Source organism: Nilaparvata lugens, chromosome 3, assembly GCF_014356525.2.
Source record: "Nilaparvata lugens isolate BPH chromosome 3, ASM1435652v1, whole genome shotgun sequence".
Taxonomy (NCBI): Eukaryota; Metazoa; Arthropoda; class Insecta; order Hemiptera; family Delphacidae; genus Nilaparvata; species Nilaparvata lugens.
Genome location: NC_052506.1, coordinates 83,605,402 through 83,618,205, shown reverse-complemented (window position 1 = coordinate 83,618,205; position 12,804 = coordinate 83,605,402). Strand labels below are relative to the sequence as shown.

The 12,804-nt window shown below is 33.4% G+C and overlaps 1 protein-coding gene across 1 annotated transcript in view; it reads left to right on the top strand.

Moving 5' to 3' along the window:
- The first annotated feature begins 300 nt into the window (after nucleotides 1-300).
- Nucleotides 301-12,804, top strand: part of LOC111052886 — a 40,313-nt gene continuing 27,809 nt past the window's right edge. The window contains exons 1-4 of the mRNA XM_039424851.1: nucleotides 301-716; nucleotides 2,043-2,193; nucleotides 5,102-5,250; nucleotides 9,595-9,715. Of these exons, the coding sequence (XP_039280785.1) occupies nucleotides 662-716; nucleotides 2,043-2,193; nucleotides 5,102-5,250; nucleotides 9,595-9,715 (476 nt within the window). The 5' untranslated portion in view covers nucleotides 301-661. The remainder of the gene's footprint in view (nucleotides 717-2,042; nucleotides 2,194-5,101; nucleotides 5,251-9,594; nucleotides 9,716-12,804) is intronic.

Sequence of the window (12,804 nt, the reverse complement as noted above, 5' to 3'; positions counted from 1 at the left end):
ATAAGAATTATAAAATAATTAATTTATTTGAAAAAAGAACAAACCTAATTACATAAGTATATATAACTGTTCGGTATCTGCTATATAAGGCAGTGGCAAAGCAGAGAATCGGCAACGCTGTACTCCTATTTTTCACTAATGTCATTATAACGTAGGCCTCACTGTGCAAATCTGACCTTCGCGCGTATTATCAGCTAGCTGTATTATAGTTTTCTAGTAAATGACCAAGAAAGAAGAACAAAAGCTCATAGTGTTTGAAAATAAAGTGCTGCGAAAGATATATGGGCCCACGTATGAGCAAGGAGAATGGAGGAGGAAACATAATAAGGAAATCAGAGACCTCTGCAATAAACCAGGCATTTTAAGGGAAATAGAATGTATCATCAGCTAGCTGTATTATAGTTTTTTTAGTAATTTAATTGTTTTGAGTGGATGAGGGAAGTTGTTTTAGCCTCGATGTTATTCTATGCGATAACAAAATTGTCAGTAGCAACTTTTATCTCACGATTAAGAGGATACAGGATGTGTCTGTTGGATATAGATAAAGGTTTTCTGGAATAAAGCAATCTTCGTCAGTTGCTCACTGCAGTTCAACGAGACTAAAGTCTACTGTGTTCTGATTTCAACGTGTTTGTGCTTTACTTCTCTGTGTTTTAGCAAAATGAAGGATTTTGGATTGAAATTTATACTTCTCGCGTCAACAGTAATTTTTAAAGGTGAGCACAATTCAATATTCTGAAATTCCATCGCTTTAAAGTTCAAATTCACTTATCCAAGAACGATATGGAAGAAATCAATGATTTTTAGGTAGGCCTACAATACTAGATTAACTTTCAAATATTTCAATTGCTGATGTGAAATATCTAGTGGTAGAAATTTATTTTTATTATCTTATTATATTATAATGAAGAAAATAACAGGCTTATACATGTACGGGATAGCAAATTCACGAATGACGCATAATCACTTCTGAACTATTGGACTGATCTAACCTGAAATGTTGCATATCGATTGTCAATTTACCGAGGATGGCCATAGGCTTCAAGATTTCAGTAGGTCAAGTTTCAGTTTGTCAAGTTTTTTAATTTTACTTGCGGAGCACGGGTTACCTGCTGCTGGTCATTAATAATAAAGATATCTCATTTAAACACCTTTTTTTTAGTCGAAACTAGTTGTTGAACTATTTTAAAAAATAAAGGGTACTTCAAGATTTTTATATTGTTTTGATATCTCATTTACTACAGTAATATTCCCTTACTATAATTATTATATAAAAATTACTTCGGATTTAGTACAGGAATGATAGGTATTTATGTTGTTTGATAATATGACATCTGAAAGTACCACACTTATTAATCTAATACTTTATATTTATGATAGATACTGAATTGACCGAGGATGTTATTGACCTATTTTTATTTTTACTAATCAATAATTCTAATTTCCATGATTGAAACTAATTCATTTGATATTCCAGACAAAGTGCCGGTTGCACAAAAGCTTGTTAAATTTTAATCGTGATTAATTCCAAGATATGAGATAAGAGAAAATTTCTTTCCAAAATATCCTTCTCTGATTGGTTCTAGTGGATTTAATCATGATTACAATTTAGAGGCTTTTTTGCAACCGGGCTATAGACTATGTAAGAGTATGTAAGACTAAGTAAGTCCTATCGAAGAGGCTTTTGTGCAACCGGGCTATAGACTATGTAAGTCCTATCGAATCGTCAAATGGATCAGTGTTTTGATGGCGCAGTGCGCAGGTCCTTGAACGGCAGGTCTCCGGTTCGATCACAGCTAATCATTATTTTTTTGCTACGAATTGTCAACTTCATTCAAGATTATACATATTTTTCCTATTCGGATTTTTTCCTGGAGCACGTTTACAATAATTGTCAATCAGTATTGTATTTATTTGACAAATATGATAGATTCATATTTTCGAAAAATATTATAATATTTTATCAAATATTTTCTTATTATATTTCAAAAACTTAATATTTTCCAAACTTTATATTTTCAAAAAAATGTTTTAATTTTCAGGTGTGGTTTGTCAGAGTGACGACTACGTGGATGGATGTCTGCCGCAGTTGGCTGATAGGTGTTTCAGTGGGCTGATGGATTTAATTCCCTGTCACTTCAAAACCAGTGGAGAATGCTCTGATCAGGGCACTGAGTTCGACGCTTTTTGCAAGTCAGTATATGCGCGGACATATTAATTTACAATACACGTAAAGCTGCGTACAGACTTGAGCGCCACCAATACGCGAATTTCACTTTTTATCAGCTGAAGATAAGCTTATTATATCTGTACCTTACTGTTTCAGTACAAATACAGATATAATCAGCTGATGAAAAGTGAAATGCGCATGCTCGTGGCGCTCAAGTCTGTAATAGTATATTTCGCACCTAGGGCCGAAAATGAGACTTTTCCGGCTCGAAATCGGTTTTCAAGTCCGAGCCGTAGGCCGAGGACTAGAAAAGATTGAGAGCCGGAAAAACATTTTTGCCCGTGGTGCAAACGCTATTTTTCGCCACACAGAGAAATAAACATATATAAACATATATATATATATATATATATATATTATATATATATATATATATATATATATATATATTTAAATATATATATGAGAAAAATTGTTTATTAAGCACTTCCGAAAGCAAAAGTGGAAGGTCATAGCTCTAGCAAATCTAAGGTAATCTGAATATCAGGAAATTGTCCAAGTATTTTTTTTTATTCTGATTCGTTTAAATAACCTTTGTACCTTTATACCTAAATCTGCATCCTTTAGGTATAAAGGTATAAACCTAAAAGATTATGTTCAATTATGTGGGAGGTTGAGTTTATACCTTTTTCTTCTTTCAAATGACAATAAGCTGATATTATAAATGTTTTAATTATTGAATAATAAACACAAATAATGAAAAGTTTTTTGATCAGCTGTTTTAGCACACTTGAAATTTGGCCAATTTGAATGTCAACGTCTACAATGCTTGTTGTCATCGACTTCGGATGTTTAGGTTAGAAGTTCTATCCTATTCTGAAAACCAAATTTGAATAGTTTATAATATAAATCTTATCTCTATTTCATTTATCCAAATGAAATGATAGTATATTATTACAGAATACTTTATTCAATTCTACAAGCATTAAACATTAAACTGATTCCGTTTTTCATAAACTATTTGTTAAAACGTTCAGCACCATGGATATTGCCCAAGCAGTTCCAAAATTATCCACCAGGTTTCGTGATAAACGCAGTACTATGAGGTTTGAGGTTAGATTCTATTTTACTCAGAAAATTGAATTTGAATAGTTTATAATAATATCTTATTTGTATTTCATTCATCCAAATAAAATGATAGTATCTTATTACAAAATACTTTATTCAATTCTAGAAGCATAAACTGATTCAGTTTCATAAACTATTTTGTAAACCCGTTCACATCAAATCAGAATCAGCTGACTTCAAGGTTATTTTACAGCCCTATGGCCGTAATAGTATATTTAGCACCTAGGGCCGAAAATGGGACTTTTCTGGCTCGAAATCGGTTTTCAAGTCCGAGGCCGTAGGCCGAGGACTAGAAAAGATTGAGAGCCGGAAAAAACATTTTTGCCCATGGTGAGAACGTTATTTTTCCCCACACAGGAAAATAAACAATATATATATGAGAATAATTGTCTATTATAAGCACTTCTGAAAGCAAAAGTGGAAGGTCATAGCTCTAGCAAATCTGAGGTAATCTGAATATCAAGAAATTGTCCAAGTATTTTTATTTTTTATTCTGATTTGTCTAAATAACCTAAAAGATTATGTTCAATTATGTAAGAGGTTGAGTTTATACTTTTTATTCTTCCAAATGACAATAAGATGATATTATTATAAATGTTTTGATTATTGAATGATAAACACAAAGAATGAAAAGTTTTTGATCAGCTGTTTTAGCACACTTGAAATTTGGCCAATCTGAATGACAACGGAAGTTTAGGTTAGAAGTTCTATCCTACTCTGAAAATAGAATTATTTGAATAGTTTATAATATATATCTTATCTGTATTCATCCAAATAAAATGATAGTATATTATTACAGAATACTTTATTGAATTCTAAAAGCATAAAATGATTCCGTTTATCCACCATGTTCCATGATAAATGCTGTACTAGGAGGTTTGAGGTTAGATTCTATTATACTCTGAAAATTGAATTTGAATAGTTTATAATATCTCATTATTTGTATTTCATTCATCCAAATAAAATGATAGTATCTTATTGCAAAAACTTTATTCAATTCTAGAAGCATAAACTGATTCTGTTTCATAAACTATTTTGTAAACACGTTCACATCAAATCAGAATCAGCTGACTTCAAGGTTATTTTACAGCCCTAGGGCCGTAAAAATTTAACCGGCCTGGTCAGAAAACAATCACTTTCGGCCTCCATATGACGCACGTAAACCAGCTCATTACATCCAAGTGGGGCGAAAAATAAATTCCTCATCCTCCCATGTCTTGTTCAAGCTTCAAAAAAATTCCTTGAACCATTTGATACGTAAGGGCCTTGATATGTAAGAAGGCCCCTATCACTCCATGCAGAGATTTATTTATAAGAGTATGGGACTGTTGACAGTGCCATCATTTTATATACTGGCATTCCTAACCTACATGAAAAAAATGTGAATATGTGTTGAACAGTAATGTACATAGAAATAATATTAGTCAATATTATTGTCAGTATGCAGGTTATCGCTTGAAATTTCTGTTTTGTACAACCAAAATGCATCGGTTAGCGCTAATCTCGATTAAAGTATAGCATTTTATCGTGATTAAACGTTAACCGACGTACGTGCAACTGGAGGTGAATTTTCTAAATTTTTTGAGGCTATGTATTTTATTTCCAATTTATGTTGTTTATTTTTTCTTTGTTGCTCGAGGCAAAATTATTTTTCTAAATTTTTTTATTATATTTTTCCGGTGGTTAATTTATTGTCATGGTTGTTTATTTTATGTTGGAAACCTCTCGCTGATTCCGTGTATGTGCAGGCACATTGAACCATTAGTCGCCAGCCGTATGATTCAATAATTGTTGTTGTTCTAGTGGTATAAACGATGCGCTGAGCTGTTCGTCTGATATAATCGACTCAGACTGCTCAGTGGAGGAAGGAAGGCGAACATTCGACAACTGGCTCAAAGGACTGGACGCTGTGCGCGCCTACTTCTGTAACCAAAACAATCAGTCAATGACAGGTTGGTTCATGCATTCATTTATTGACTAAAATTAATTACTAAATTCGGGATGAACAACAGGCATTTGCCTAAAACTTTTATCAAATTCTATAATGAGTCACGTTATAATTGCAGTATTTGATAGAATTAATGGTGTCGTATTATCGGATGGGCATGTTAAACTGTCGGTCCCGGCTGAAGTATGACAGTAGTAAGGCCCATTGACGGCTGAAATTATATATTCAGGCGGTGGGACCTTCCCGAAAGGGACTCCCCACCAACAAAAGCCATACGAATTTACTTTTTACTTTTAATGGTGTTGCTATCCTTGTCTATCATTGGACAAAGCAGATAGCGCTATCCTTTTCTAACTCCGCAGCGTTTCCAGATGGTTTTTTTAACAATTTAGAAATATAATCAGTTTGCAAAATATTTTGAAAATTTATTTTTTGCAAAATATTTTGAAAATTTATTTATTGCAAAACTTTATTTTCAAACTTTTGAAATTTTATTATGAAAATTTATTTTTTCATCATTTGGAAAAATATTCTGTTCTTGACGAATAAAATACAATAGTTGATTATTTTAAATAAGAATGAACAGTTTTTATTAAATTAGATGTACCGGTATCAGCCATCTTCTATTGAAGGCAGTGAAAAGGCACAGAATCGGCAACACTGTTCTCCTATCTTTCTCCACTGCCATTATAACGTGGGTCTCACTTAGAAATGTAGGCTTAATTATTGCGAATTAATGTGAGTGTGCGATCACATTAGATGCGTATAGATAGATAGATATATTTCTCGATCCATGAAACATCTTTAGATGCATAAGATCACGTCAAAATATTAGAACATATACATAATAGAGTGAGTACTAGTCAAATTATAATGCCTATATGGTTTCAATGGTTTTTATAGCATTACAGGTCTATGCTGGATTCAGGCAGCTGAAAAAATCTTTAACATTATAAAAATCGGTCAAGTCATTTTTGAGAAAATCGTGAAAAACATGGTTTTTTAGTGATTATTCGCCATTTTTCTCAAGAATATTACGGAGCTCCTGCAATTTTCCCAGAAATGAGACTCATGTCAGTTGATAGGGCTTATAAATAGCTATCTAGGGTATAAATTTGAAGAATGCCTATATGGTTTCAATGGTTTTTATAGCATTACAGGTCTATGCTGGATTCAGGCAGCTGAAAAAATCTTTAACATTATAAAAATCGGTCAAGTCATTTTTGAGAAAATCGTGAAAAACATGGTTTTTTAGTGATTATTCGCCATTTTTCTCAAGAATATTACGGAGCTCCTGCAATTTTCCCAGAAATGAGACTCATGTCAGTTGATAGGGCTTATAAATAGCTATCTAGGGTATAAATTTGAAGAAAATCGTTAGAGCCGTTTTCGAGAAAACCGTGAAAAACATGGTTTTTTAGTCATTATTCACCATTTATTCCGCCGCCGTTTTGAATTGAATTTTATTGAATTTCTTACTGTCGGATACTCATGGTATAAGGACCTTAAGTTTAAAATTTCAAGTCAATCGGTTAATTAGGAATGGAGTTATCGTGTCCACAGACACACACACACACACAAATCATGTTTGAAACGTATAGAAAACATGAAATTAGGGTACCTTGAATTTTTTACTTTCTGACCATAGGTAAGAAAAGTATTGCTTTCCAAAAAAAATTAAGGTCCCAAATTTTAACCATGCGATACATGATTTCGATACGGAATTTCAAGAAAAAATGAATAGCGAAAACCGCATATCGCTATCTCAAACCGTTTCGAAGATATTCAAATTACCAGCCGTCAGGCTCGCTTCGCTCGCTACATCCGTCTAGCCAGGGGGCTCCGCCCCCTGGACCCCCGACTGGATCATCCAGAAATGAGATCAGCGGGCTAGCTTCGCTCGTCTGCATTTTTCATGTGAGCATGCTTCATTCCATCAGAAAGTCAGAGTACTGAGAAAACGCAGAAAAGCTGAGAAAAACGCTGATTTTGGGCGTATCTTTGATGAAATATTAAAGTCACCTCATCACAACATTTTTAGACCCTACCTAAACCTCTGTCTAAAATTTGGACATTTTCTGTCTATTACTTGATGAAAGAACTGAGAAAACGCAAAAAAAACGCTAATTCTGGGCGTATCTTTGGCGTTATTTCAAATTCCTTCTAACACAACATTATTACACCCTAGCTTAGCTTCTGTACTAAATTTGAACAATTTCTGTTCATTTGTTCTCGATAAATCTGAGAAAAAGCAAAAAAACGCTGGAAAAACGCTAATTTTGGGCGTATCTTTGACGTTATTGCAAATTACTTCTAACACAACATTATTACACCCTAGCTGAGCTTCTGTACTAAATTTGAACATTTTCTGTTCATTTGTACTCGATAAAGCTGAGAAAGCGCTAAAAAACGCTGGAAAAATGCAGATTTTGGGCGTATCTTTGGAAATTTTTCCAAATCCGTCCTTAGTGCGCCTCAAAAGGGCCAACTGAACATACTTACCAAATTTGAACGTTTTTGGTCCGGTAGATTTTTAGTTCTGCGAGTGAATGAGTGAGTCTGTCAGTCATTGAGTGAGTGCCATTTCGCTTTTATATAATTACTAGCCGTCAGGCTCGCTTCGCTCGCCATATCCGTCTAGCCAGTGGGCTCCGCCCCCTGGACCCCCGACTGGATCGTCCAAGAATGAGATCAGCAGGCTCGCTTCGCTTGCCTGCATTTTTCATTTGGGCATTTTTATCATAATGCTAGGACAATCCAGTCGGGGGTCCAGACGTTTGTCTGGCTAAACGGATATGGCGAGCGAAGCGAGCCTGACGGCTAGTAATATAATATTCCCAGGATTGAAGTAGCAGTGCCCAATCAATTTTTCCGCGATAAATGCATTTAAATCTTCAACTTGGTGCCAACCTAACAAAGTCAACTCAACTTAATGCCAACCTGACAAAATTATTAATTTAGTTGCCAGTTAACAACTGTTTCGAAGAGGTACTTCATCTAGATTATAGTTCTATAGTAACATATGCTATGGAAATTTCAATTATAATTAAGAGATTGGGAGAAGAAGAATATACATGCTAAAAGACGAACTTTAAACCCTTTAAACAACCCTTAGAGTTAAAATATTGCCAAAAGATTTCTTAGTGCGCCTCTAAAGGGCCAACTGAACATACCTACCAAATTTGAACGTTTTCGGTCCGGTAGATTTTTAGTTCTGCGAGTGAGTGAGTGAGTGAGTGAGTCAGTCAGTCAGTGAGTGAGTGCCATTTCGCTTTTATATAATTATATAGAATATAGATTAATCAATACTATTCGAAGCAGAAAGGGAAGAAAAAAATACTATCTCATGACTGGGGATATTAGTTTGGCTTACTATCTCATGAAAAAAATGTGATTTCAAGGTGGGTGTGATTGGGGATCATCACAAATGAACCATATTGAATGAAAAAGACTAAGAAATTGTCAAAAAACCACTGATTTATTGATAATTAGAAAGACCGGTTTCGATTATTACACCATTGTCAATCTCTGATAAACTAAAACTAAATACAAGAGCAGCAGAATTTATACTAGTAGGCGAGTACTGCTATTGGTCGAGGGCATGAACCGCTGCCATTGGCCTAGCTAGACAGTCTCCTCCCACTCAACGGTGTGACAAAATGGCGGCTTAAGCAACAGAATCGCCATGATAACAAAATTTACTTTCAGTACAAAATAAGAACCAAGAAAACAAGTGTGAAAGATAATAAAACAAATATGTAAATGGAAAAACTATTGACTAATGTTTGCTTACAATTTTATGATAAAACTAAATTCGTAGTGTTGTATTGGTTGAAATGAATCTGGTAATTTAAACTATACTGGGAATTTTCCTTAATCCTCCTTGAGTGAATTGTCCTCCTTGAGTGAATTGTCCTCCTTGAGTGGGAGGAGACTGTCTAGCTAGGCCAATGGCAGGCGTTCATGCCCTCGACCAATAGCAGTACTCGCCTACTAGTATAAATTCTGCTGCTCTTGTATTTAGTTTTAGTTTATCAGAGATTGACAATGGTGTAATAACCGAAACTGGTCTTTCTAATAAATCAGTGGTTTTTTGACAATTTCTTAGTCTTTTTCATTCAATATGAATAATTACCACAATATCAACTTCTCAACTACACAAAAAGTGAAACAAATGAACCATCCAATTCATTTAAATATCAAACATTATTTTAATGTGTAAATTTAGATAATCCAATCAATCACTGTTTTTACAATATTTTCTTCTCATTCTAATTCACCTCTTCACTCATGACATATTCAGATGCTTTTGTATTTTATCTACTTTCATTTTCTATTTGATTTGCAGTTTTGGCCCAGAACGCTCACTGTTGGGATGTGATGTATTTCATTGAGTGTGTCAACAAACGAGCTCAAGTGGATCATGTAGTCAAACTGCTACAGTCCATGTTGGACAAAAACGAGTGCATGTGCGTATATATTTTTTACAATTATTTAGTGATTTGATAATCGTTGATTTGTTGATTAATACTTAACAATATCAATAGTCCAGTCAATAAAGACATAAAAAGGGGGTATGCTTGCAATTTATATTGTAGTTCTGATTTTTTAATATAATCATTTGGGTACATAAGAGAAGTCCAGAACCAACTTCTTCATGCAAAATTTCCTTGTGCTAGATACAGGGTCTCCCAAAAACCTCGTATTTTCGTCTCATTTTCCAGTTTTTAGCTATTTCTGCCAAATCTCGTAATCGGACAGAGAAATTTGCTCTCGCCTTTTTTTAAGATTATAAAACTTGAAAATAGAAATTGGCCACTTTTTGTACATTGGAAAATGGGCTTTAGTACACTCAACAATACATTTTCCACTTTTCGACCGAATTTGACTTATGATGCATGATTTTGGACCGCCTTGACGAGCCGAGAAGAATGAAGTGTAGCACGATGAAATCTGAGCATTGTGTCAGAAGTTATAAGTGTTTGAAATTTTGATCCTCAAGCGCGCCTCTCCACTAGGAATACTAAAATGAAGTGCATCTAACGGATGATTCTCATAGAACATAATCTTATGAACTTATGTCATTGTGCGAAATATCAATGTAAAGACTATGTAGTTGGTGATGATGGTTGAAGCTGAAAATGAGGTGTTTTTCACAATACAAGGAGCATTGTTGTCAGGTGTACCTGGAAATCTATATCAGATTGTAGAGCACAAAAATATGCCCAGAGGGATTTTGAAATATACATCTAAATGGTAACAATTGGAAGATATTGTTGATCAAAAACTAAAATTCATCAAAATTGATTTTTTCTTCAAATTTCACTCATTTTTGAAAAATCATAACTCAGTACTCATTGGAGATAGAGAGTTCCGAATGATCTCTTTTCATTCCGAATTTCATGTTCTAGAAAAAAGGCGAGAGCAAATTTTTCTGTCCGATTATGAGATTTGGCAGAATTAGCTGAAAACTGGAAAATGAGCCGAAAATACGAGGTTTTTGGGCCACTCTGTATCTAGCACGAGGAAATCAGAACTACAATATAAAAATTGCATGCACCAATGTATATAGTCACTGGACTACAACTGCTTAGAAGTAGGGTTCTATTATACAAACAGTTTCTATTATACACAGGATTCAAGCTGATTTGATTAGTTGGTTTTGACCTCTAGTTAGTTCTAATTACTTTGGTGGATTCCACTACTACATAATATGTTTGTAGGTCAACAACATTTTATTTCAAAGTAAGAATTCTACCTGCAGTACTGTAAGCCTATTTTCTAATTGTTGGTTATGTATGTTAGGCTGGCCACTAATGGTAGGGTATGCGTGATGCATGCATTCTCATCATGTATGATTTGTCATCAGCGAAAGGCTTCAAACATAAAATATTCAACCATTAACAACAAATAAACTACTGGAAAAGACAAATAATTATATAATTATAATAGATAAAATGATTTATCATAGAGCAGCGGAGAAAAAAATCGGAGAGCCAAAAACCTAACATCAAAAAATTTCGCTCGTAGCGTTTCCCTGTGATGACACAACATTGCATGACGACATGTGTATCATACATGTTTATAATGGATGTCCTACCGTTAGTGGGACAATTAAATTTAAAAATATACCGTTAGTGAGGCCTTAGCCTCAGCCTTATAAATGAGACTTGACACTGTAGAGCGACCAAAAAATGTGAAAATGTGCAACAATGCACATACCGTTTTAACGGCCCATGCGCTTTGTATTCAATCGTAGAACCATGGAAAGCCACTGACAGTGACACCGCTTGCTCTTTGGCACAAGGTCTATAAATACAGGTCATGACACATTCCCAAATGCATTGCAAAATCGCCATTTTATGGGGTCCTAGTTCACCAATTTTCAAATTTATCAGCTTTTATCATTATAGATTGAACAACATGATGTGTTATTTTTTAATATTGTTCAAGGGATATTGCTTGGCTTTGAATTGTAAAATAAATTGTTCCGACAGAATAATAATATTTAGATTCCAAGTAGGAACTGAATTGTTGATTTTTAGATTTAATTTGATCGGGAACTTGAAACTCTTTTTGAAATTGACCTCGCATATTTCTGTTTTGTCCCAATGCCTTTTGAATCATAATCCTTGAGTTACAAGAATAAGAACAATTTTTAATAATAAATAAATGAATAATTGAAGCATTTATTATTGAAATTTCATTATTAAAAATTGAAAACCTGAATTCATATATTATCTGAACTAGATTATTGTTTTTAAAATGCACAATTTTGTTACGAGCAAATTGAATTAGATTGGATTTTCAAATGTACTACCATAAAGACCCCATAAAATGGCCGCTCCATAAGGAACATGAATGTCATGACCTGTATTTATAGACCTTGCTCTGGCGTGACAAGCTTTTACCGCTATTTTTTGAGGTTAAGGAAGGAAATATTGGGTGGTTGTTATTAGGTACAAGGTGATGGTTGATATTAGGTGGTTATTAAATAATTACAAGGTGATTTATAATAATACTTCTACTATTATATTTAAAACTTTGAAATAATGTAAGCATCAAAACTAGTTGTTTTTAATTTACTTTATAATGAAAATATCTCCAGTTAAATTTTAATAATTTCAATCGTGGATAATTCCACAAGAACACTTGGTGAAGGAAAAAAAATGTTGACTATTGTGACTGGGTGAGTAGTATAAAAAGGAGGACTCTGGGACACAAGTGTCCCAGAGTCCTCCTTAACCTCAAGGTCACCCATGACATCATAACCTAACCTAACCTCAAGGTCACCCATGACATCATAACCTAACCTAACCTCAAGGTCATCCAAAAAAAAAAAAAAATTAAAAAAAAAAAAAAAAAATTAAAAAAAAAAAAAAATTAAAAAAAAAAAAAAATTAAAAAAAAAAAAAAATTAAAAAAAAAAAAAAATTAAAAAAAAAAAAAAAAAAAAAAAAAAAAAAAAAAAAATAAAAAAAAAAAAAAAAAAAATAAAAAAAAAAAAAAAAAAAATAAAAAAAAAAAAAAAAAAAAAATAAAAAATAAATAAGAATTA